Raw genomic sequence first — 26,250 nt, 5'->3', positions numbered from 1 at the left:
AGCCTCACTGAACTTTAAGCCCCTGGTTGATGTATTCTGATGGGATGAAAACAGCCCAATAATAATAATAATAATAATAATAATAATCCTTGAATTTGATATAGCGCTTTTCATGTCGGGAGGACATCCCAAAGCGCTTCACAGAATACACTGTAAAGCCCAAATCACAAAGTGAAGAGATTCAACATTTACACTCCAGAAAATGTGTCCACACTTTGGATACCTGTTCCATACAATATTTATTTGGAGAAGAGAATGCATCAAAGAAGAGATGTGCTTTATTCCTTTAGGTCCACTTAGTAGGCAAATACAGTATTATATTTATTCAATTCTTTCTCCCTAAACTTATTTTCATTAGCACCTTTAAGGGACGTTTTGTATTTCAAATTTTGTATTGGGTGAGTGATCGTTTAAGTTGTATGTAAGAATTGCATGATACCAAGTGATTCTGCAATGTTGAGGTTCTGGCTTCAAAGAGGAAAAACATCTTGTAAAATCTTATGTACTATTTGTTTCACAATGAGCCATAGAAACAGAGCCACAGAACAACACTCTCTATAAATACCAGCCACTTTCAAGCTCGCAATGCAGCATTTGCTGTTTAAATATTCAAAGAAATAAAAATAAAAATAACAGAAATTGAATTTCAGTAACTTTTGATTTTAAGACAAGTTCTTAAATATGGTCATGTGATTTGCTTGGAATGAAGTTTTGATTTGAAGCTAAAAGTTGTGCTATTTCCTAAAACATAGAATTACCATGAAAGTCAACATGAAAACCCAACAGAAAATATCTCTCAGCATTATATCCCATTAACATGGGGGAAGGGGGAAATCAGACACATTCCAAAGCTTTATTAAGATTAACATAACCATTATACTGGATATAATCCTTGCAGTATTGCAGTATTACAGTGAAAAAGAGTAAAATACATAACTACTTCATGAAAAGTAACTGTTTTTTTTAAAAAATGTTAGGAATAAAATTTTCACTATTGTCTTGGGGGTCATTTTATTTGTCGAATCAGCTAGGTAACGCAGCATGGAAAATAAAACCTCGTTTCTAAACTAAATGCTGATACAGTGCTGTAAAACACAAGGTGAATGTTAACTCTCCTTACCTGTGTAGTGGCAGTGATAGACAACACAAATGTAGGAACTGTGGAACAGCTCAAGTTAAGCAGTCGCCCCTGATGAAAAGCAAAAATAAAACAGGATCAACTTGAGCTGCAAATGCTTTCACTCCAGTCTGAACAATACTGAGCGCATGATAAATTATTTACATTTATACAGCATGTTCCGCAAATGAAGAGTGTCAAAGCACTTGAATTGTTTAGAAATGAAATGTTGCGATACAACAACAACAAGATTGCATTTATAGAGCGGTTTTCACGTCGGGAGGACGTCCCAAGGCGCTGTACAGTTGGGTCGGGACCCGAGCATTGGGGGGAAATGGTCAGGGGGAAGGGAGGGAGCGAGGAGGGGGTAGAGAGTTGAGAAGGGAGGTGAAGGCACGGTTGAAGAGAAAGGTCTTGAGACCGGCCTTGAAGGAGGAAAGGGAGGAGGCGGCGAAGGCACTGGGGGATGGAGTTCCAGAGCCTCGGGGCTGAGAGGCTGAAGGCCCGGCCACCGATGGTAGGGCGGTTGGGGCGGGGGATGTGGAGCAGACCGGAGCCAGAGGAACGGAGGGTACGGGCAGGTAAGTAGGGGGATAGTAGGTCGGAGAGGTAGGAGGGAGCAAGGCCGTGAATGGCCTTGTAGGTGAGGATGAGGATCTTGAATTCGATCCTCTGGGGGATGGGGAGCCAGTGGAGGCGAGCGAGGGTGGGAGTGATGTGGTCCCGAAGCCTGGTGCGGGACAGTACACGAGCTGCAGAGTTCTGAATGACCTGCAGCTTGTGGAGGGAGGTGCCGGGAAGGCCGGCGAGGAGAGAGCTCCTATAGTCCAGCCTTGAGGTGATAAAGGCGTGGACCAGAGTTTCAGCAGCGTGAGGGGTGAGGTAGTGCCGTAGTCTGGCGATGTTCCAAAGGTGATGGAAGGTGGTGCCAGTTGTGGCGCGGATGTGGGGAAGAAAGGACAGCTCAGGGTCGAACAGAACACAGAGGTTCCTGATGGCTTTGAGAGGTGGAGAGTGCAGCCTTGGATGCTGATGCTGTCAGCGCCTGAGGTGCGGAGGCGCTGACGCGAGCCAATCAGGAGGGCCTCAGTTTTGCGCACGTTGAGCTGAAGAAAGTTGTCTCTCATCCAGGACTCTATGTCGGACAGGCAGCTGTCAGGACATCGGGGGTCGTGGAGTTGAGGGTAGAGGAGGAAAGGTAGAGTTGGGTGTCATCCGCATACATGTGGAAGTTAACCCCATGTCTGCGGATGATGTCACCAAGGGGGAGCATGTAGAGGGTGAAGAGGAGGGGACCGAGGACAGAGCCCTGAGGGACGCCGCACGAGACAGTGCGGGGGGTGGAGGAAAAGCAGTCAGTGGAAACAAAATGAAGACGGTGGGAAAGGTAGGACCTAAACCACTCAAGGACAGGGCCTTGAAGGTTGAGGTGGGAGGACAAGCGGTGGAGGATAGAGTGGTCGACCATATCGAATGCGGCCGATACGTCAAGGAGGCAGAGGGAGCCCTGGTCACAGATGGTCAGGATGTCATTAGTGACCTTAACCAGGGTGGTTTCCGTGCTATGGGCAGCACGGAAACCCGACTGGAGGGGTTCAAAAAGTGAATGGGTGGAGAGGAAAGAGCGTAGCTGGGAGGCGACGACTCTTTCAAGAACCTTGGACAGGAAGGGGAGGTTGGAGATGGGTCGGTAGCTTGATAGCTGCGACGCATCAAGGGAGGGTTTTTTCAGTGTGGGAGTGATGGTGGTAGTTTTGAGGGGAATGGGAACAGAGCCAGAGGAGAGGGACAGGTTAATGGTGTCTGTGAGAAGTGGGGCGAGGAGGTGGAGCTGGGAGATAAGGAGTGGAGTGGGGATGGGGTCCAGGTGGTGGGTTTCAAGGATAGGATGAGGTTGGTGACAGAGGGTGGGAATACAGGCAGACAAGTCAGATAGTAATAAAATATAATCCTTAGATTTGACATAGAGCTTCATCACATCGTTGAGATGTCTCAAACCTCTTCACAGAACATACTATAAAGTGAAATGATTGTGTATTTTGTGTATTATTTCTGATAATGTGAGCCAGTAATGCCCCATAAATAATGCAATGAGCAGCCAGTTAATTTGAATCTGGAGATAAATTTGAAGAGGCGAAAGACATCTCATTTGTTTGAAGTAGTAACTGCAGAGGTAGTCTAAATTTAACTGCTAAATTGGCCTGATCATCTGAAATCAATAACAAAATTGTATATAGTGTAGAATTCTGTCATGTAAGCATGTGTGATAGTTTGTTTCTGCACCAGCAGTGTCCTACAAACAAATGGGGGAAAAAGATACACGTCTAGAGCCATAATTCAGTTGGACTAAGAAGATATTAATCTCTCAATTTGTATCATAAGAGCATCTTGAACAACTGAAGCAGTTTGGTGACCTTAAGGGAAGATGAAGGAACCTGCCAACAGCCTGAAAAACAGCCTAATGAGTCAGATTACAAGCACTAAGACATCCTGAATATCCGTTCAAAGCAATTTTTTTAAAAATCCTACAAACAACTGGTGAACAAACTAGTATTTATTTAATTAATCCACTTTGTATTTCCATTACCTCAGCCAGCAACACAATCCTTTTTCCATCTGGCCAGATTACATGATCCACTTGTGATCTCACACGCTCCCAGGTGAGCTCCGGGGTTCGAAGGCTAGCCTAAATATCGGGGGGGGGGGGGGGGGGAGGAGAGAGAAGACAATTAAAATATTAATATAATGAGATTGTAGCAGTGATATTCAGCAGTCTTTTGCGTTCTGGTGAAAATATTAGTCCACTAGATGGCAACTATCCTTATTCAGTTCAACACATTTAAATTGTTGAGCGGCTATTAACCATGGAAGGATTCAAGATAATTATCTCATTGTGAGTGTTCAAATTAATAATCTAAAATTACCGGTTGTATTTCAATCCAGAATTCCCTTCTTATTGTTACTACAGGCCTTTGTTTGAGTAGGTGATACTACTGTTTGGAGTGGGTTTATCTTTCTCTCTCTTGCTTTTAAAATTGTATTATTTATTACTAAAACATTTCTTGCAGAGCATAGAAAGCATTTTGTGCAGTCTTTCTGTTTCCTTTCTATAGTCTAACAGGTCTAACAACAACTTGCAATTATACAGCAGCCTTCACGTAGGGCAGTATCTTGGAGCCTGATGTCGAGCCTGGGGGAGGTGGGGGGGAAGTAACCATAAGCACAGTTGAAGAGGAAGGTCTTCAGTCGTGATCTAAAAGAGAGAGCAGGACGGAAGGGTTGAGGGAGAGTTCCAAAGCTTGGGAGCGTAGTGGCTGAAAGCCCGGCCACCGATCGAGTGGAGGTGACGAGGGACAAGGCCAGACCCAGGAGGCAGTGAGTAGCAGTGTGGGGAGAAAGCAGGTCACAAAGGTAGGGAGGTGCCAAGGGGTAATGGGATTTGCAGATGAATGAGACTGATCTGTTCTGTGATAGGGAGCCAGTGGAGCTTGGCAAGGACTGGTGTGATGGGGGTACAAAGTTCAGCTGGAGCATAATATTCTCTCCTAATAGTCTTAGCTGGTGGTTTATTTTAAGCGGCTAGCTTCAAAATTCAAATCTCTGCCTGTGGGGGGGTGGGTGGTGGGGGGAGAGTGGGAGCTCAGTTGAGCAAGTAAATAATAATAATAATCCTCGCATTTGATATTATGTTTTTTACATCTTCTAGATGTCTCAAATATAATAATAATAATCCTTGCATTTGATATAGCGCCTATCACGTCGGGAGGACGCCCCAAAGCGCTTCACAGAACACACTGTAAAGTGAATTGACTGTATATTTGTGGGCAAACACGGCAGCCAATTGCGCACAGCAGCGTCCCACAAACAGTCATGGATTGAAGTGACCAATTTTATTATTTTTTTTCTTGAGGGATTATCATCAGGCGTGTGGAGTAAGGAAACTTGCCCAAGGTTCCACCTGGCCGGGAATCGAACCTAGATCTCTTGCTTGCAATGCGTATGTTCTAACCACTGAGCTACAGGACTCCTAAGCGGGTAAGCGGATTGTTTGTTCCTGATTACATGGATAATCAGGCTTGCTAATTGCGGTTGCAGTTATCCTTAAACAGTACATAGGAAGTGTCACAAGGCAGCAACACATTAAATGAATTATATTGTTTGAATCCGTCGATGAGTTTGTCCTTGTACACTTCATCTAAATAACTGGAGGTTGAGGAAAAAAATGAGTTCATGCTCAATAGCTTTGCACTTGTGGATCAGCACTGGCTGTGATAGTCTGTGGTCACTGTAATGACTATTGAAATAATTTGTCATGAGTCCATGCCTTCATAAGATATGGGGAGAACAGGAAAGGAAATCAGAAAAAAATAGGCATACAATTATGTTTTATGAATCTATTCTAACTCACTTAAGTATGTAATTTGTTCTAACCCCCCAGTTACATACCACATCAATCTCAGTGTTGGAATGTCCCATATTGCAGACAATGCAACCGTTTTTCATGCGATCCAGGTGTTCCCTGGTCACTACGTTTTTGTTACCTAAAAACAAGTGAAACAGAGAATTAAACCTCTCAACGCTAACACAGATGTGGGCCTGTAAACACATTGCATTATGCACATGATTTAGAAATTGCAATTGCGTAGAGGGAAAGGCTATATTGTTCTACCCGGCCTCTGAAATTAGCAATATGCATTCCTTAACTAATTGTGTTATTTCTGATGAAATATGGAACACAAATAAGCATTGATATATTTTCAATGTGAAGCTGTACTACTGTCAAACCATTTACTTCTTTGGTTTTTAAAATCAGATTTTGCCACAAAGAATTAAACAGTATTCTAAATAAATACTGTAAGTAACAAAGAAAAAAATGAACACTTGACTCGATCAAAATGCAATGTGCAATAATTTCTTGGTTCAATCAAATGCATTTAAATCCTTACATTGATATAGAACCTTTCATGTTGGGAGGATATCACAAAACACTTCACAGAATTTATTGTATGTTTTGTAGATGAACATGGCAGCCATTTTGTCCACATCAATTTCCAACAAACAGCCCTGAAGTGACTAACAGTTCATCTATGATTTGTTTTCTATTTAAGGTAATTCTTTCCTTTTATAAAATGCAGGGATCACATATGCAATGTCACAACGTGTTAAAATAATTAATAAGCCTTCAATTGGTGTAGGCAAATGTCATTCTCATCGGCTTTCTTCCAACGTTTCTGTCATTAATCCAGAGGGGTAGAAATGAAAACAAATACTCTGTTTTTGTTGTTTAAAAAAAACTTTACCTGTGCAAGTTATGACAATATCAGCTTGTCTTATGACTTCATTCAATTTGACAAGTCTGAATCCATCCATACTGCAAAGCAATAGCAAAAGTGCATTAATACACAGATGGGAACATGGGTTGAATCACACTGACAATGGATTTCAGAACCAAGACTGCCTACAGCTCGGTACTTTTCCTTCCAATTACGATCTTGACCACAGTTAGCTTATTCTGCGGAAGAGCACCAATGGACGCCATCTGTCGGATGCTGAACTGTTATGGGTAGCAGAAATAGCAGGATGGAGTGGCAGAAATGGAGCAGTGGGGCACTGCGGTAATCTCCTTTCCGAAGCCTCTCTGTTAAGTAGAGCCACCACTACCATTGGGATCACTAAGGAAAGCAAGAAGAGCAAGAAAAATAAGATATGACAGATTTTTTTTTGGGGGGGAGAAGGGAAAAAGAGGTGCATATCTAGGAGTTCTTGCATCTCTACCCATACCTATTGCTGTACATGCTCAAAAGCAATCTAGTGTTCTCAAATGCCAATTTCCCTCCATGCAAAGAAATGTCTATTGTCTAGTTGAGGTGTATCAAGATACACACATTAGATTAGAAATTCCTGTCTGAGAATCATTGCTGTAATCCATTCCTGTCGTTCCACACAGTACATTGATGTATCGAACTGCATTTTTGTCTTCCCTCCTAAGAGTCATGCTGGTATTTGGTCCCAAAGGTAGTTAGTCAAGTGCACGTCTACATGGGCAAATGCTGGAAGGAATTTAAATGTAAATTCCACCAGGGGACATCACAGCCAATCCCTTAAACTAATCTGCACAAGTATGTGTGTGCATAGTGATTGTCATGGTCAATTTCCCTCTCCCAAGCTGAGATGGCTGAGGTCATTAGTAATAACCCACCACTGACCTGGCAGACATCAGTTGGCTCAGCACACCAGAGATGGAAGCTAGTTAAGTATCTGCCTAATCTTCATGGTTCAGTACTAAACCACGCTGTGCATTTACACACAGCCATCAAAGAAAGCTAAAGTGGATTTTGCTAAAACTAAATAACTTGTTGAGATAGTGGATCAATACACTGTCCTTTCACCCCCCAGTCGGAGGCTCAGGTTGAGTGTTTCTCTCCCTCTCGATCAGCTAGCTGTAAAGATCCTGAAATTCTCCATAAATGACCAGTTATTACGTTTTCTATACAAGATGCAATGTAGGAATATATATCAGATGCAACAGCAGATTTTCTTTAAGGTTAGGCGAACAGGCGAACAGACAGACCTTTTAGTCTGCATCAAATCATGTTCATCAAATGTGGGAGCTAAAGTGAAAAAAAATCATTTACCTATCACTATCATTTTTGGTCATTAAAAACTCACCAATTTAAAAACTACCACAAGAGAGGTACACTCCGAGATTGCAAAGCCTTTCTGTTCCTGTCCAGCTTCATCCATTGTTGACTACTTTCCTCCATAAGTCTTTTAAAGATGAGGAAAACCCAACTACACGGAGAATAATAATTGTAAAAACACTGACTAGGTGTAGTAACTGATACAGTGATCAATTAGAAATAAATCTAGTTTCCCTATATCGCAATACTCTGTGTCCAGAAGGATTAAATGACAGCAAATGAGAACATTCCTTGAAGACTCCACTTTTTGCAATGACAGATCCCAAAAGAGTAATGCAAAAGGAAATTGAAAGAGTGAAGAGCATCAAACTCTAGTTCCATTCCCTGAAAACAGATTAATTATCTATAATTTCAGTCAAACAAGGTTTCCGTCCTTGAATTTTACAATGCTAGTAAGCCAAATATCGTAATAGACTTTCAGAACCAATTACAGGAAAGACCATTGACACAGGCAGGAAAGTAGGTACAAGAAACAACTAGGGTTTCTAGAGCGGGAGGGAGGGAGATATGGTGAGAGGATAGATTAAGAATCAAATACATACAGGTTTGCTGGCCCTTTTAGTTCTTTAGAACTTCTTACAAATATAGAATCCTCCTTCTCCCTTTTCATTTCTTCCAAATTTTTAACTCTACATTTCAGGAATATTGGGAACATTTGGATGCCCATACTGCATTGCAGTGCTGCATTTATAACACCTCCATTACCTTACCATGCAAATGTTTCTAAAAAGGGCCCTGGGTGGGCCTCATTTGAACCACTGATAATGGTTTTCAACAGATGTGCTTTTTTAAAAAAAAACATGCTCAGAACTGCATGACAACTGCACGTGCTTTACGTTGTGTCCTGCTTGCAACGGCTTACGTTGTGTCCTGATTGACACTTGTCACCACACAGCAGTGTTTGCTGTAGTAACAGACAGACTGCTTAAGGATTATAAATAGATATGCGTCTACCTGTCAATTTGCTGTGTGGCTTTCTGGCCAATATAATATAAGTTGTTCTTACCAGGTGCGCTGCCCCTTTAAGAAACCTGGCATTTAATTGGTAGATGTGGTAATACTGGAGAGTGGGATAGCAGGAAGGCCAGAGCTGTGAGTTTGATGGACTGCTCCATTCAACACAAACTCAGAAGCTCCATTCACAGTTTTGGTACTGCCAGTACAGCAAGGCAGTGTGGGAACCTCGAGGAAAAAAAAACACAGAAAAAGAGTACATAGATCTTCACATAGGAAGCCAAGAGTCTTGGCAAAGAAATTTTAACGAAAACAAACAGAAAGAAAAAAAATCCCAATCGCAATTCGTTTTAAAGCTGACAGCTGCTTGAAAAAGAAAGATTAAAAGACATTATTTTGTTAAATGCTCATCTCGCTCCCTGCCCCAAAGTCAATGACTATTTAATTCACACAAAGAAGAAGATTCAAGATGGCAGTTCTCTTTCACACACCCATCAACTTTTACAATGGGCTGCGATTAGGATTTTTCTGCTGTCCTGCACTCATGTCCAGATACATCTGGTTGATATGCAGATCAGTACACTTCCGTTCTAACTTATTCTGCTACTTTGTTTTACTTTTTTTTAAAATTCTGGATTCTTTAATAAATTTTAACTGCATCTCTCTATCTGCCCTGGCCAAATTCCAATCATCTAATCTTCCAAACTTAGATTTTCATGGATATTGGAGCCAGCAAACTCAATATTTAATGAAGCAGTGCTATTCTCCTCTGAACACACAATGTTGCCAAACTATGAGAAGACAGAATCACTGAACAAAATCCGGTCTCCATTTAGAAAATATACAGACTATATATTCAGGATTCTTGCATTTTTTATACAGTCTCATCACATCATTGATATATCTCAGGATTAACTACAATGTGTGATGACTACGTATTTGTAAGCAAACGTGGCAGGCAATTTGTATAAGCCATGAGGTGAGTGACCAATTTTATCTGGAAGATTGTTTGGCAGACACCAGGAGAAACTCCTTTCTCTTTCCAAATATGCTATGAGATCTTAAATGTCAAACAGGAAGACAGGAACTCAGTTTCACCTCTCATACCTTTGACAGTGCAGCACTTTCCCAGCACTGCACTGGGAACATCAGCCTTGACCAGTGGTAGCCAAACTTGTAGGCCGGCCAGGCAAATGCATTTTTCTTTACTTAATTTATTTTCATTGATGGCCATACCAAGTTTACCATGGCTCAGAAGCTACTGAAAACAAAATATTGGTGCGGGTGTTTGGTGGCCACTCCCTGACGCTCCAAGAAATTGATCACGATTAACGTTGGAGACTTGTAGCCGAGGCGATGAGCTCAAAGTCTCAAAGAGGGACTTGAACCCTCGCCTTCTGACTCAGAAGAGAGAGCGCTACTAGAATAATAATCCTTACATTTGATATAGTGCCTTATCGAGTCTTCGAGATGTCTTAAAGCGCTTCAAAAGATATACTGTAAAGTGAATTGACTGTATCTTTTGTGGACGAAATGCAGCAGCCAGTCGTGGATTGAGTGACCATATTATTATTTATTTATTTGGAAAGGGATTATTACATCTGGAAAAGCGATCTGCCAATCGACTAACAACCTAGGTGGGAAAGTAACTCTAAGTAAACCCTATATGGACTCAGATGTACAGAACCGAGCACAACCTCTCTCATTATGTTCAGGCTAATGATTGCTTGAGGTATTCATCAGATGCATATTAACTTCAGTTAAGCTAAATAAAGAACAAAGTCCACATGATTTAGTTACACTTTTTAACTAGAACATAATAGTAACTTAGCTCATTAGTTACTGAAGAAACGGGTAACTGCTGAATGAGAATGGGCTATAGTGAAGTCACCATGCTGCTGGAATACATTAATTCCTCTCTTTTTCTCTTCTTTTTCCCCCACCACCCCCCACAATCAGAACACAGATTAAAACCTTTTAAATGTTCATGCTTTATAAACTCTTTCTGTGTTTTCAGTAAAGACCCCAGGCTTTCCTATGCATCCCTTAGTACTAACCACAAACAAAGCCACTTGTAAAATCCAGTTCCAGGTCCTTACCAGGCTTGCAGAGCACAGATCGGGTCAATCTCTGTGACATACACTATGGATCCCATTGCCTTTAGGGCAGCACAGCACCCCTTGCCAACCTGGAAAGCAATTAGAGGAAGAATTGGCATGGTTTATGAAACTAACAGAATAGGTCTCATTACAGCATTAATTATCCCTACTGAATTCAACATTGTTGTCAAGTGATCCATTGTGTCAAAATATAGCAAAACATTTTTTGTTTCATTGAGTCTATGTAAACACTTTGATTTCTCATGTGGATACATGAAAGGAGCGAGTTATATTGCAAAGACTATGCTGGCAAGCTTTATACAATCCACTTCCAGTAGTCTTAGGATCCACAGCAAAATAAATTGGAACACAAAATTGCCAGTCAGCTCCACTATGCATTTAAATGTGCACATTGTTCTACAAACAGACCATTTTAATCTTCCCACTGTTTCAGTGCCAAGCCATCACCCACTGTTCCTGGTTTAAAGCTTTTGCTCAGATTGAACAAGGTTACAAAGACACTGATTTGGGGTTGCCGCTTTCGTTGCACTTTTTGATGAATTTTTTTTCTGCAAAGCTGGATATTGATCTTTCATTTCAAAGCAACAGACATTATTACTCAATAATAATCCTTGTATTTGATGCAGCATCTTATCACATCGTCAAAATGTCTCAAAGCGCATAAGATATATTTCACCTTCTGAGGCAGTCCATCTCACAAGGTCATTGCTTTTAAAACTCTGGTTTCAATCTTAAAACTTGAACGTTCTTTGGAAATACCCTATACACATGCCAAGGTGCAGATTGTCAATTCAACTTGTCCTTAAAGTCCTTGTAATTCTAAAAAATACTGGTGCCTGTATTTAGATTTGTTTAAGCATCAAATTACAGATATTAATGCTTAGAGAACAAAAACATTTTGGGCTAAGTGTCAACATCAAACAGACCCGGATCAGGTACAGCATGAAATCTAACCTTTCTTTAATAATGAACAATGCTCATACAGGGAAATCCTTCATCGCGCTGTCGCCTGGGTTTAATGTTTCAGACTCCAAGTTATAAAGAGGCATGATAAAACATCCGACTTGTGAGTCGTCAGGTTGCCACTATGCGCAAGCAACAGCAAATGACAATTTCAACTGCAAAGAGACACAAGCAGCATTTCCTGCGCATAGCAAGCCTGTACAGAAAGCAAGATTATTAGTAACCTGACAACCCGCAATAACAGGATTTGGATGACTTGATTTTGAGGGAAGAAAATGTCAGTGACAACAATCTCATTACATCATAAGCCAACCCACATTACAGCAAGGCACATATTAGTTTCATGAGGCAAAATGAAACCTAGTAGGGATAAGATTCCAATTGCACAACATTTATTTTGCACACAGAGTTGATCCTGGAGATAATATAATAATAAACTTTACATTTGATATAGCACAATTCATGTTGGGAGGTCATCTCAAAGTGTTTCACAGGATAAAATGCAAAATACAGCAAACAACTACAAGATTTATGTCTAGAAAGTAGTTGCAAGTGAGTTCTGGTCACTATTAAGGTTGGGCTAGAAATCACATCAAATAGAATTTGATGGGTACTCTGATAACAATTAGATGCAAATATTGTAGCTTATGTAAAAGCTAAACTGGTCCAAGAACAACAGTGACCATTTAAACTCAATGTAATGCAGGACTTCAGCCATAGACAATATTCTGAATGCTTCCTTTCACACTGGTATTCTGAAAGAGGATAATAATAATCCTTGCATTTGCATTTAATACAGCACCTTATCACATGGTTGAGGCGTCTCAAAGCAATGCATAGAATACACTAAAGTATAGTGACTGCGTATTTTATGGGCGAAACGCATGGATCCATGGAACCAAGCAATAATAATAATAATAATCCTTGCATTTGATACAGCGCTTTTCACATCGGGAGGACGTCCCAAAGCGCTTCACAGAACACACTGTAAAGTGAATTGACTGTATATTTGTGGGCGAACGCGGCAGCCAATTGCGCACAGCAATGTCCCACAAACAGTTGTAGATTGAAAATGACCAATTTTTTTTTTTTTTTTTGGGTTTTGGAGGGATTATTATTGTGTGTGGAGTAAGAAAACTTGCCCAAGGTTTCGCCCTGCCTGGAATTGAACTCGGGTCTCTTGCTTGCAAAGCGAGTGCTCTAACCACTGAGCTACAGGACTCCACGAGTTACTAATCAATGAAAACAATAGTTAGGATCCAGCTAACAAATATTTACTGAATAAATGCAGAGAAATTTTAATCCCATATCAGAGCAGACACTACTTTTTTAGCATAGGCACAACTGAATGACACATAAAATTATTTAAAGTGCAATTTCTTACTTATTTTTTTTCTCCATTACGCAACTTCAGAATTTCAGTTTATAGTTCATTTTGTATATCTATATATCTATATATAAGTATTAATTATACCTTATTTTAATATGAGCAAAATGAATGGAAGAGTAGTTTGTTTAAAAAAGACTTGCAACAGGCATCTGGTTGTCTAGACCATGTAGTTCCTCAGTTAAACAGCGAAGGGCGCTGTCTTCACCACATCCTTTATTTATCACTTTGCACCAGGATCTCATGAATTGTAGCTTTCACATGGTTTACCGAAACACTGGCACACCCTTAATTGCTCTTAAGTACCGGGTATTATTGTTAAAACAAACTTGGGAAAGGGAAATTGTAATATTTATATTAGTATCCATTATGATTGAGTAATTTAATTGACTGGTATAATCAGTAAGAAATATTCAGAAATACTTGAAAGAACATCTTTTGTCCTTGAAATTCTCAAAGCACTTCACAGGTTTTACTGTAAAGTGTAGAGACTCTATTTGTATTGTATGTAAATACAGGATATGGAGTGTGGCAACAAAACAATCACACACCAAAGGGTCAAGATGACATTAGTGAGTGAAATTGGAGCAGTTTCTCAATGTTATATCAGCCTTTGGATCTCAATCCTTGAAACATCTAGCTGCTGTTATTCTTTATCATACAATATCACACAAGTATCTAGGAGAGCAGGCATATTTCCCAGATCAACTTGGCTTGGTTTGACAAGGACTGCAGTCCACAAGTTATAAAATCATGCAATTCAAACAGATATCAGACAGATTATCTCCCTGAATGTTATAGGGGAGCAACATACTGCTTGTATTTGAAATATACATAAATGCAAGTTTTTGTAAAATATGCAATTTTAGATATCACAATAAATTGTTAAATTTTGATGCAGTGCAAAGTGTGCATTTCTTCAAATTCAAATATATAAAAAAATTAAGACCCAAGATTTCAAAAATCTATTTTAACCAAACTGTCCCTTTTCCCACCAGAAAGGGGTAAGTGTGGGGAGAGGCTACACTTATTTCAGTATGTGATTTAAATAGCATTCAGATTTCCAAATTAAAATGCTTTGGTCAATCTTAAAACAGTGAGCTACATTTGTAGATTATCTCATTTCTATTTGGGTCGTGGGGGAAGAGAAGGTGCTCATTACATCAATGCAGCTAAAGACTTAAATTGAGGAGACTTGCTCTTGATAAGCTGTCTCCACAAATATACAGCACTTCATTTACAGCTCTCCAGTAGGCCAATTGCTAACGTGCTTGACAAATTAACAAACCTAAGACCGTCCAGTAAGACAGTCTCCACCCACGCCTCACCCCACTTTCTGATATTCTCCCTCATTCCTATCTCCTGAAGTGACACAATCTGGGATACAATTTCTCAAACAGCTGTTTCCCAGTATCTCACTCACATGATGTCCTTATGAATATGATCCTGGACAATGAGTAATGTCCTATCTTCACCAAATATATTGACAGGCACGAAGGACTAAATGGCCTCCTGTGTTGAAAATGTCTAAGGTTCTGTAGATGCATTTTTAGTGGGTTGCAGGCAGTGATCAGGAACAGTCAGAATATTTATACTGTCTTATAGATGATTGTTTCAATAAAAAAATTAAGTTGACAGGGAATCGGTTTATTCTTGCATCTCACCACATCTTAAAAAAATAAACATGAAAATCATTTGTTGATGTGCAACATTTGATTCCTGTATACTGATCAAAGCTTTTCACTCGGTTGCTCAAGATGTCGAAAGGTTAAACCAACCTTTGTTACATATTCGACCTTTGTATTGGGACTAAGCTTCCTGTAGGATTTTAATTTCTATTTAGTCTTAATCAAAAGTCTTCCTAAAACAATAATAATTTGTGTATTTGATATAGCGCCTTATTACATCTTTGCGACATCTCAAAGTGTTTCACAGAATATAATGTAAAGTGAATTGCCTATATATTTTCCTTTCACGTCCTTTCCCGACGTGAAAGGCGCTATACAAAAGTAATTTTGTATTGTATTTTGTGGGCGATTCCCGGTAGCCAATTGTACCCAGCAATGTCCCCAAACAATGGATTGATTGACCAAATTATTATTGTTAATAATAATCCTTGCATTTCATATAGCGCCTTATCACATCTTTGAGACGTCTCAAAGTGCTTCACAAAAAAATGTTTTTGAAAGGATTATTACTCCCGGAAAACTATGCGTCAATCGAAGATTTGGCCTTGAACCCTTTGCCTCAGTCTTCTACCGTTCATCACTATTATGGTTGATCAAGTAAGCTCCCCTCCCGTCCACCATATAAAACATTCCTCCACTCACCATGTCCAGTTAGTGTGCCTGCTAGTCCACTAACACTTACCTGGGGGTTGTGGCTGCTTCTCTGTAAAATCCCATTACTGTGAAATTGAGCAAGGGAGGGGATAATAAAACTAAAGGAGAAAGAAAGCAATGCAAAGGAAAACAAAGGCAGGAAAATTGAGTGAAGAGGTAGGAAACAAATTGAAAAAAAATGTACAAAGGTGAACATTAAAAGTTAAAATATGGCAGAAAATAATTGAATTCCTGTAACTGAATAAGAAAAACAATGGGAAAAGTAGTCAAGCATAAGAATAGATTGGGAGGGGATGATTATAAACAGAGTGCAAACGTATGGGATTTTATGAAGAGCAAGATGTTGCGCAGGGTGTCCACATAGTTCTCACCCCCTGTAACAAAACAGCGATACAAGACTACGAAGGAGCTGAAACAAGCTGTCTCGAGATGTTTTTCGCCTCATCACTCCATTCACGTTATGGAAGATATTGCACTGAACATGACGACAGATCATTATCTGCCATGAAAATAATAGATACTCTGGACCTCTGAATACAATGAAACACTTGTACCGATTACAATTAAGTACTTTTAAATACAATTATCATTATTCTTCTACGTTTCAGTTGTTGTTCAGTGCTCTGCAGTAAAAAAAAGGAGGTGGGGGGCTAACAGGACTTTGTGGACACCCTGTACTTTTGAGAATTATATGCAGTTTCAGAAATATTGACTGCTTCCAGTGAGTCACAGTGACACCCTGATTATTGTGACCCCACAAGATGACAATCAATTATACTATATTGCTCACTGTCTATTAAACCCTGGATTCCTCCCTCTCATCCTCTCCATTACAAGTTATTAAATTCCCCCTTGAAACACTATCTGCCCCCATTGTTTTTGAGCAATCTGTTTATATGTTCACCATTCTCTGCACAAAGCAGTTAAAATCTGAAGTTCCAAATTTAACACCGCTGAACCTCTAAATCAAACAAATGATTGGTCCATTTTACCTATACATTTTAGAGAAAATTTGGCACACCTATTCTTCAAGAGTCAGTTTGGTCAGTGAAATACTAACATAATTCTATCCCAGTGGTTATTATAGTTAAGCAAGTCCCTCGCCTTATCCAATATCCACAAATCTATAATTTCAGAAGTTATTAGAAACTGATCCTTTCCCTAGTTCAGAGACTCTTTCCACCCACCACACCACATCCCACCTGTCGAACTCCAGATACCAGGGTTCTGAGATCATCTTTTAGGATGTAGGAAATCTGTATTAACTGTATTCTCTCCAGTGTAAATATTCCTAGTTTCTATATATTCTTACTGTAGCTCAACTGCCTAAACCCATTTATCGGTTTGGTTGACTGTTGTACCATCTCCAATACCAGAATGTCCCTACTGCAATACTGGCTCCACATCTACTTAAGTTGTGCCAGACCAGTACTTTGTACAAGCCCATTATTATATCCCATAGCTTATGCTCCACCCTTCCAACTATTCATCACTCTTTCTTACGTCAGCTATACACATCACAGCCTTTTTGCTCTCCTCTCTGCTCCTGTACATTGTGTTGATGAAATTAACCATTGACCCAATTAATTTTCCTCGGTTGTGTTCTCCATTCAGCAGATATTAATCCACATTCCTAGATTTATGAATTTACATGTAAACACAATAAATAACTTGACATTCTCAGCCACCTCTCAACTACTTAATCTATCCAAATCCATTTGTATTCTGTCACTTTGTTCCCAGTTATTTGAAACTTTATCCAATTTGCTACAATCAAATTTGTTCATCTTAGTTCCTTAGCCCACTTTCACACTGTAAACAGAAGCTTCCCTGTAGTTATTCCTGAGGCCACCAACAACAACAACTTGCATTTATATAGCACCCTTCATGCAGCATAGTGTCTTAGAGCACTGCACAGAGTTGGTTCAACGAGCAAGGTTGAAACGGGTAGTGATCATAGGCGCAGTTCAAGAGGAAGGTCTTAAGATTTGATTTAAAGATAGAAGGAACTTTTCTTTTCACTTCTATTATTGTTTTCTCTCAGTTCTGGATCCAGCGAATATTTCTTTCCTCTCCCATTTTAATGCCTTTCACCTTTGAAATAATCTTAGATGGCTATGTGCTGAATGCATTGATAAGATGCAATTATATGTCATTACAGTTCCTCTTATGTACATCTTGATAATTTCATCAAAGAACTAAAGTTTGTCATGCATGCCCAAATATCCCATAAAGTCATGCTGTCTCTCTTCCTCCACACTATCTACCTTGGCTGCAATTGTAATCCACTCTAGCATTCCCTCAAATATTCTACCTATTATAATGTCAGGCTCACCTGTATGCAGTATCTTGGGTCATCGCCACAGCCCTTCTTTTAAATACAAGTTAAATGTGGTTGCCAGTTTTCAGGCAACCATTCCTGGTTTGAGTTATTTTCTGAATTGACCATAGGTTCCTGCTAGACCTTGATATTGCTTGCCAGCTCCCCAAATATCCTAACATGGGATTCCATCCAGTCTTGGGTGCAAGACTAAAAATTGCTGAAATAACTAGTGAGTCAATCCCCATCTCAGAGAAAGACAGATCAACATTTTGGGTGACATGTTAACCTATCTTCTTTCAAACAATGATTGACTTTATGTGCAGTTCCAGCAATTTCGGGGGAGTCTCATTCTGTAAGTGACACAGTTTGATTAAACTCCTCCCATTGCTTAAACAGTTCAGCTCCTGCAAATCAATTCATATTTCAGAAAGCTGGCTTTACTATTGCCTGCCATGTACATTAAAACCAGACTGTTAACATCAAGGCATAAAATATAGACTGTAAAATAGAACAGGCCAAGTGAAAAAGCTTTTCCATTTATAAAATACCAGATTATTAAAAAAAAAGTTACTCACTACATTGTTCCGGCTACAGTAAATTAGTGCCTCTTCACAGTTGTAATCATTGAGTTTACATTATACTGTAGGAAACAAATAGACCAGAGGGCCCCACCTCCAAATAAAAACAAGGAGGGAGGAAGAAACATTTACCTCCCCATAACCGCAAACTACGACTTGTTTTCCACCAAACATCACATCTGTTGTTCTCTTCAAGCTTTCAAAAACATGAAATTCATATAATTAGTTCTCAAAATAATCTACTACACCCAGCAGAAGCACACTAACAACATCAAATGATTATAATCAGGCACATTATTTAAAATGAAGCAAAATATGCGATTAAGGCTTTTGATTAGATGGCTTTTTTATTAGCTTTTCTTGGCAATGTATAATTTTCTTTTTCCTTCAGTTTCCTCACGTCACCCCTAGCGAAGCGTTTTTTTTTGTCAGCCGGATGTCTGACACAAGCAGAAACCCATCACCATACTTAAGAATATCCAAACTATACAAAGTCTTAATATGACGTTCAGTTAAAAATGGCAAAGAAATTAAATATAATATTCAACATTATTCAAAAAAGTTGATCTGCATTGAAGACTCATCCCCCGCAGCCCCCACCTCCAGCTTTTTTTAAAAAAGTTATTTTCCCTGAATCCTATTGACCTCGACCTGCTCAGTGGAGGGGATACCGACCTGATACCACACCTCTACGAAGCCACCTTATAACTAGCCATTAGGATCTGCACAACAGCATCCAAGCATGGCTCTCTTTAAACTGTCCAACTGGCAAATGTCTATGCTCTACTAGTGACACACCCACAGGAGTAAAACTGAGAAAATGACTGCAAGCACAAATCACTCTAAAGTTGGATATTCAGTCAGTCTTGAGACAATGTTAGAACCGCTCATTTGAATCCCTTGTCATTTAAAAAAATGATTACACCAACAAACAGATTTAACACAAAGTTAGTCGATAGTCACTAACTGAAAGCACATGTAAAGGGAAAGATCCAATTACCTACCCGTCCAATATAGATTCTCTGCAGCAATAGAGATTGTCAAACTTCTGCTTGGTCACAGAATCGTTCACATTCATGGCTGGGACACACAGCTTTCCAGCTTTGGACAACTGGTAAAGTCTAAATAAGAGAGGCAAAAATCAAAACAAAACTCCAAATATGCCTGCAATATGTATGGTTCAGAGTTCAGAATTCAAGCGGGCTGCTATTGAGAATTATAAAGTACAAATTGCTGAATATTACAAGATAGTTTCAACAACTACAACTTGCATTTATAAGAACAACTTTCATTTACATAACGCCCCTCACACATGCTAGTGAATGCTTGACAGTGGCAGTCACTGTACAAAGTGCCACGGTACAAAGGTATTTGAAAACGAGTGTAAGGATCTTGAAATAGACCCGCATTCGGTGATGGGGAAGCAGTGGAGCCTGGCTAGAAGTGTTGTGATGGGGTTCGGAATTTAGTACGGGTGAGTATGCGAGCGGAGGAGCTTTGGATCAGCTGGATCCTGTGCATGGTGGAGCTAGGGAGACCGGCAAAGAGGGTGTTTGAGAAGGGGGTGACGAACGCATGGAAGAGTGTTTTGGCTACATTCAGGATAAGGTATGGCAGGCAATGTGGCGGAGGTGGAGGAAGGTAGACTTGGTCAAGGACCGGACGTGGGGAAGGGAGGGAAGCTCAGCTGTGGGTCGAACCTGACGACTAGCTTGCGCACTGGTTCTGTAAGTCTGAAGGAGGCCAGGGAGGTTGAGGAGGTCAGAGCGCAGGATAGAAGATGTTGACGGGAGCCAATGAGTATGGCTTCCATCTTATCAACATTGAGTAGTAGGAAGTTTTCGCTAGTCTGCGCCATGATGTTCGCTAGACAAGCTGAGAGAACATCGGCGGACCTGGAGACACTGCTGGAGGAGGAGAAGTAGATTTGGGTATCATCCGCATACCCCATATCTGCGGATGACATCGCCAAGAAGGAGCATATAGATGATGAAAAGGAGGGGGCCAACAATGGAGCCCTGGGGTATACCACAGGTGACCGGGCGATGGCGCTTTTCACGTGGGGTGGCGTCTCAAGAGTACTTGTACAGTGCTTACCCCACTGCTGCAAAGTTACACAGTAAACGTCTGGCAAGAACAGGATCCGTTTCAGCTGCAATGCTCCCATGACACAGTCTGCCAGCACATTCGGGAGTCCTCCTGACATGAAAGGCACTATACAAATGTAATTTTGTAATGTATTGTCCACGAGAAGAGTTCAACACTCACCTATGGACACCAGTTACACTTTCTTCCACTATGCCTTTGATCTTCTTAAACATGTTGGGATATTTCTTGTAAATCCAGTGGGTAAGATCCCCGCCATCATCAAGAATCTGCAATAAACCCCAGCTATTTGATAAGTAAAGCATGCAACGTTAACAGAGAATACAACGACAGCACATTTATCTATGGAAACCTTAAAATAAACACTACAAGTCAAATCTTTCATTTATGCTGCATTGAAATACATTCTGATCAAACTTTAGAGATTATTATTGTTGAGCAACACATCGCCTTTACCATGTTAGGCTGCCATCCTTCTACATTCACACAACGATCAATGCACCACCAGAAATCGTCTTCGGATTCTCCTTTCCAGGCAAAGACTGAATAAGCTGACATGGGTAGAAAAGGAAAGATCACCCTATCATGAAAATATTGGGATAGAAGAACAAAAAACGAAACTGTATAATACTTCTGAATTTAAGTTGCATTTGGTAGCCTTAAAATGAGCATGTATTACAATGAAATACCAAAGCAACTTATTTTTGAAGAATTGTATTAGAAATTATACAATAAAACTGCTCTGAAACTGTCTTAATAAGAATATTATGAATTGGTCTCAAACCAATGCATACACATTTAACAGGGAGGCCATTTGGATTGACTTCAGCAGCAGCCCCCACACCCACTCAAAAAAGAAATGCCCACTGGAAGGATCATGCATGCTTACCATTCTATGCCATTATTAGGCACAGCAGTGCTCTTAATATAAGTATGAGATCAAGAACATGTCTACATTCCAATATGTTTTGTGACAATTACAAATATAAAAATTCATTTTAATGCAACTATAATAGAAAAAGAATAATGCAGAAACTCACAAAATTAATTATTGCAAGTTTTTGGATTGTTTTAAATTGATGTCAAACGTTCAGTTCAATGTCAGTTTTATTGAAACCTTTTAGGCTCTTTATTAAATAAGTTAAATTGTGTACATGTGGAATAAAGGATGATCAAAAAACGGAACATTTGAGAAGAATGTGAGATCACCTGCACACAGTCTCAATTGGGAAAAGCTACATGACATTTTTGGGAATGGGGAATAAGGGCATAAGAATCAGAGAAGACTAATTTAAACGCTGTTGAAACATTTTATAATAATAATAATCCTTGCATTTGATATAGCGCCTGATCACGTCATTGAGACGTCTCAAAGCGCTTCGCAAAATACACCGTAAAGTGAATTAAGTAATTTGTGGGCGAAACACGGCAGCCAATATTGAAGCGGAAAAATAAAAGTATCTGAATTCTGTATTTAAATAATCTCTTCACCAGAGAATCTCATCAATACCGCCACTTACAGTTTTCAGCCAGAGCAGCAGCTACTTCGTTTTGTGTGGAATAGATATTGCAGGCAGCCCACCGGCACTGTGCTCCAAGGGCAGCAAGAGTCTCCATCAGCACCTGCGCAAATTCCAACAAACCACTCAGATCAGGAATAAGGGGGACAGAATAGCTGTCATCACTGACTGCTCAGTTTAAAAAAAAGTTCACATTTATACAACTCCTTTCACATCAGAACGATGTCTCAAAGTATTTCACACAATTGACTGAGAGCCTGAGCGGTGTAATAAAGACAGAGACAGGTCTAAGGTGAGCTTTAGAAGGTGGAGAAACAGGAGGCAAGGTAGAGGGATGGAGTTTCAGAAAACAGACACAGTAGTTGAAAGCTCACCCACTGATGGTGGAGCAGAGTAAGAAGGTGAGGTGAACCAGATAGGCGTTTGCTAAGAAGAGGGATGGGATAAGGCAACAGGGTTGTAGAAGTAGGGTGGGTCAAGGCCATGGAGGCATTTGAATGCAAGGCTTAGAATCTTGAATTTGATCGGCTGGATGAATGGGAAGCAGTGGAGCTGAGCATGGTTGAGGATTCACAAAACCTGGTCTGGGAGAGGGACATGAGCTGCAGCATTCTGGATGGTCTGCAGCTTATGTTGGGAGGAGCTGAGTATCCAGCAGGCAAAGAGTTTGAGTAATTGAGCCTGGAGGTGATGAAGGTGTGGATGAGTCTCAGGCAGAGGTAATGGTACAGGTAGGCAATGTTGTCAAGGTCAGGAAAACAGAGCTAATTAGAGCTCAAATTAAATGTTTGAAGGATAGTTCCTGGGTTGAACAGGATACTGAGGTGAGAAGGTACAGACAGCAGCCATGCAGGAAAGGCTCGGTTGTTGAACTGTAGAAAGACCAAACTCATCCAACTGATGCCAGAGGCAATCAGTTAGAACAGCATTGGAATTGCAGGAAGTTGCTGTCATCTGTGCACATGTGGAAGTGAAGCCAATGCCAATGGATGTCAGCTTGGCTCACTTGGTAGCACTTTCATCTCTGAGACAGCAGGTTGTGGGTTCAAGCCCCGCAACAGGATTTTTGAGTTTATAGTCTAGGCTGATACTCCAATATGTTGCTTTGCCAGAGGTGGCGTCTTTCGGATAAGATGTTAAGCCGAGGTCTCATCTTATTGTTCAAGTGGAAAAGATCCAGCAGCACTATTCAAAAAGAGAAGGGAGTTTCTCCCAGTGTCCTGGGCAACAATCCCCCAGATAAAACATTGGTCATTCACCTTGTGGCCTTTAGCGGGACATTGCTGTTTCTGGGACATTGTTGTGCACAAATTGGCGGTTGTATGTTTGCCCACAAGTACAGTCACTATACTACTATACCCTCTATTCCCTTCTTTCTCATGTATGCATCAAATTTTCTTTTAAATAAAATGATGCTATTGGCTTCAACCAGTCAGTTCTACATTCTCACCATGCTCTGCATAAAGAAGTTCCTCCTAAAATGTACTATTAGTACCTTACATATATGCTCTCTCTTTTGGACTCTCCAACAACAACTTCCATTTATATGGCACCCTTTAGGAGGTATAATGTCTCAGAGCAACAAGTTGAAGCTATCAATGTCCACTTTATTTTATTGTTGTAGTGTACATTTATTCCTTTGGAATTAAAGCTGAGGACTCCATTTACATTCTATATGGCCTTGTCCAGCTGTGCTGCTACCTGGTGAATGTGAATCCTAAATCCCCAGTTCCTCTACCCCCGTAGATCGCTTACATACAGGATGTATTCAGTGTCTTGATTTCTTAGAACTAGCAGAGAGTAGACTTGAATTGCTTTAGCTAGACTGGAAGGTTTTGAAGGTGAAAACACAGCATGTACTGTGTATGAACATCATTGCATTATGAAGTTCTATTATTTTAAATAGCACATGCACTCACCGCAGTCTGGGCTGTAATGTGAGTGCAGCCAACTATCTTAGCTCCAGCCAATGGTTTTTCTCCCTGGGCTCGCTTCCTCAGAGCCATCAGAGCTGGCATTTCTGCACCAAAATAAGTGTGAACATAAAATGAGCGATTAGTTTTTAAAATGCACTTGGCAGATTTACTAACATGGAGTTTGCCCAGGACTCTGCCCCAGTTCACCTCAAATTCATTACTGATTACAGAATCAGACAAGATCGAGCAATGGTTAAGAAAAGGGAAGGTCACAGGTTTAAAGTACTCACTGAAGGATAAATATCTAGGTGAAAAACTTGTTTTATAACCGTAGAAAGCAATTAAACTTTGAATATTCTGAATCACTTACAAGCAATGGCACCCCACAACAGCATTACTGTAATTTAGTTAGACTAAGAAACTGCTTTATCCAGCAGTATTCTTTTCATATTTACCATCTTAAAATGTCCATTTAATATAACATCAATAATCCTCCCAACGACTGTTGGTTAATCAATTAGTTAGGAAGTTTTTGTGCTATTTGAGAAACGATTCTAAGGAAATTAGGTCACATGTGAAGCAGCTACTCAGAAAACAATTAAAGCAATAAAGAAATCTGTATGACCCTAGGTTTTGTTTATCAACAGTGGGTAGAGTACAGTAACCTTAATGTACCTGCTACCTTTAGAATCAACTAAGATTACCAATAAACAGAAAACTTCAGTAAGGAGCATAATCCGATCAACCAGAAAATTTAGGTAAAGTTGTTCAATCCATGGTGATCTGTTTTGACAGGGGGCCCAGTAGCTCTATTTTCACTGGACAAATTGAGTGCAGTTCTGTTCTTGTTTTGTCACTCACTTGACCTCCTTCTTCTGAATGTACCATTTGGGATGCATTAACTTATTACCGGTAGAAAGTGCACTTTTGCTATTTCAAAGCACCATGCCTGTTTCTGCTGATAAATGAACAGAGTGGAAGATCAAATAATTGTCAGTTTACAAAGGTTGTGGTTTATCTTTCACCTTGCTCAGCAATTTCAACCTCTCTGCGTCCAAAGTCTGCCTGTTTGATATTCTTGATGCAGAAATCTCCATTGCCCTTCGAGTTCTTCTGCTGTTTGTCACGTGGTGAGGTTTCATCATCTGAGCTATCTGTGTAGGATGCCGCTAGGGGCAAACGAGAAGCAGTAAAAATCTTGCAATTGACAAGAATCAAACATCAACCATTCTCTCTAATTCCACCCCTATTGAACTGACAAAAGTGTCCACGTCTTTAGCAATTGGGCTATTTTGATACAAAAAATAAAATCTAACCTTAACCTTCCATCTCCATTAAATAATTCCAATCAGTTTGAATTTCGGTTTCAAAAAAAAGTTGGCAATTATTTACAAATGTGAAAAAGTAGCTTATTCCTGCAACACACTTTCTCCCAATATCTAATATAACATTACTTATAGCTGTAGTAACTCATCTCCATGAAAGCCTATTTACCAGGTAAGGGTACAAACTATGATCCAGAAATTTCAGTCAGATATTATACATAGTAATTTAAGGAGGTAATTTAATCCTTCTGCTTATAACCACAGGGAATGGTAATAGTTTGAGATTATTAAATGACTATGCAGTGTTGGCATAATTGGGTTTTCTCACTTTGTGAATAAACCATATGCACATGTAAAATCAGCCTAAATTAATTATTTCCATGAGCCCTCAATTGTAGAACCTTTATAGCAATTGTTACTGAAGCAACTACATATTTGCAATGCAATCCATAGTTTGCATAACAAAACCTCTTGAAATATTGTAGTTTATTTCTGTTATAGAACAACGTTAACTGGGAAAGAGCAATAATCTCTTCCATGTTACCATCTAAATCACTTCCACCATTTTTACCTATATTATGGTGCCACTAAAACAATCTCATTTTATGCTTAAATGCAGAGTATCCTTTTTATATTACATAGAAGTAAAGAATTCTTTCACTCCTAATGTAAAAACCTGAAAGGTTGCTGCTACAAAACGGAGTCCACTTATTAGCATGGTTATATAGTTTATAAATGCTCAGGGTAACACTTTTGCGGGAGGAGAAGAAAATTTGGCAGGGCTCTACCTGGACAACGTTTAATTCTAACAATTTGTAACCACAAGGGGAAAAGGCTGCCCTGCCATGGAGGCTGAAATTGACAACATTTGAGCGTTTCTCACTCAAACTAAGCCTGC

At 39.9% G+C, this 26,250-nt stretch overlaps 1 protein-coding gene across 6 annotated transcripts in view; it reads right to left on the bottom strand.

Annotated features, from left to right (window-relative positions):
* The window catches only part of ahcyl2b (adenosylhomocysteinase like 2b), a 53,536-nt gene that overhangs the window by 5,871 nt on the left and 21,415 nt on the right, over positions 1–26,250 (bottom strand). For 4 of the 6 annotated variants that reach the window (XM_007890858.2, XM_007890859.2, XM_007890860.2 and 1 more), the window contains exons 3-14: positions 25,053–25,196; positions 24,031–24,131; positions 22,112–22,214; positions 21,048–21,142; positions 20,754–20,860; positions 19,490–19,606; positions 18,618–18,681; positions 10,872–10,960; positions 6,418–6,488; positions 5,564–5,658; positions 3,705–3,803; positions 1,121–1,189 (exon numbers count right to left, since the gene is read on the bottom strand). In XM_007890858.2, the coding sequence (XP_007889049.1) occupies positions 1,121–1,189; positions 3,705–3,803; positions 5,564–5,658; positions 6,418–6,488; positions 10,872–10,960; positions 18,618–18,681; positions 19,490–19,606; positions 20,754–20,860; positions 21,048–21,142; positions 22,112–22,214; positions 24,031–24,131; positions 25,053–25,196 (1,154 nt within the window). The remainder of the gene's footprint in view (positions 1–1,120; positions 1,190–3,704; positions 3,804–5,563; positions 5,659–6,417; positions 6,489–10,871; positions 10,961–18,617; positions 18,682–19,489; positions 19,607–20,753; positions 20,861–21,047; positions 21,143–22,111; positions 22,215–24,030; positions 24,132–25,052; positions 25,197–26,250) is intronic. The other 2 variants (XM_007890862.2, XM_042334792.1) reach the window with 1 other exon arrangement.

This window comes from Callorhinchus milii, unplaced genomic scaffold, assembly GCF_018977255.1.
Source record: "Callorhinchus milii isolate IMCB2004 unplaced genomic scaffold, IMCB_Cmil_1.0 Scaffold5, whole genome shotgun sequence".
NCBI lineage: Eukaryota > Metazoa > Chordata > Chondrichthyes > Chimaeriformes > Callorhinchidae > Callorhinchus > Callorhinchus milii.
The sequence above is the reverse complement of the archived record's forward strand: the minus strand, read 5'-3'. Positions and strand labels throughout refer to the sequence as shown.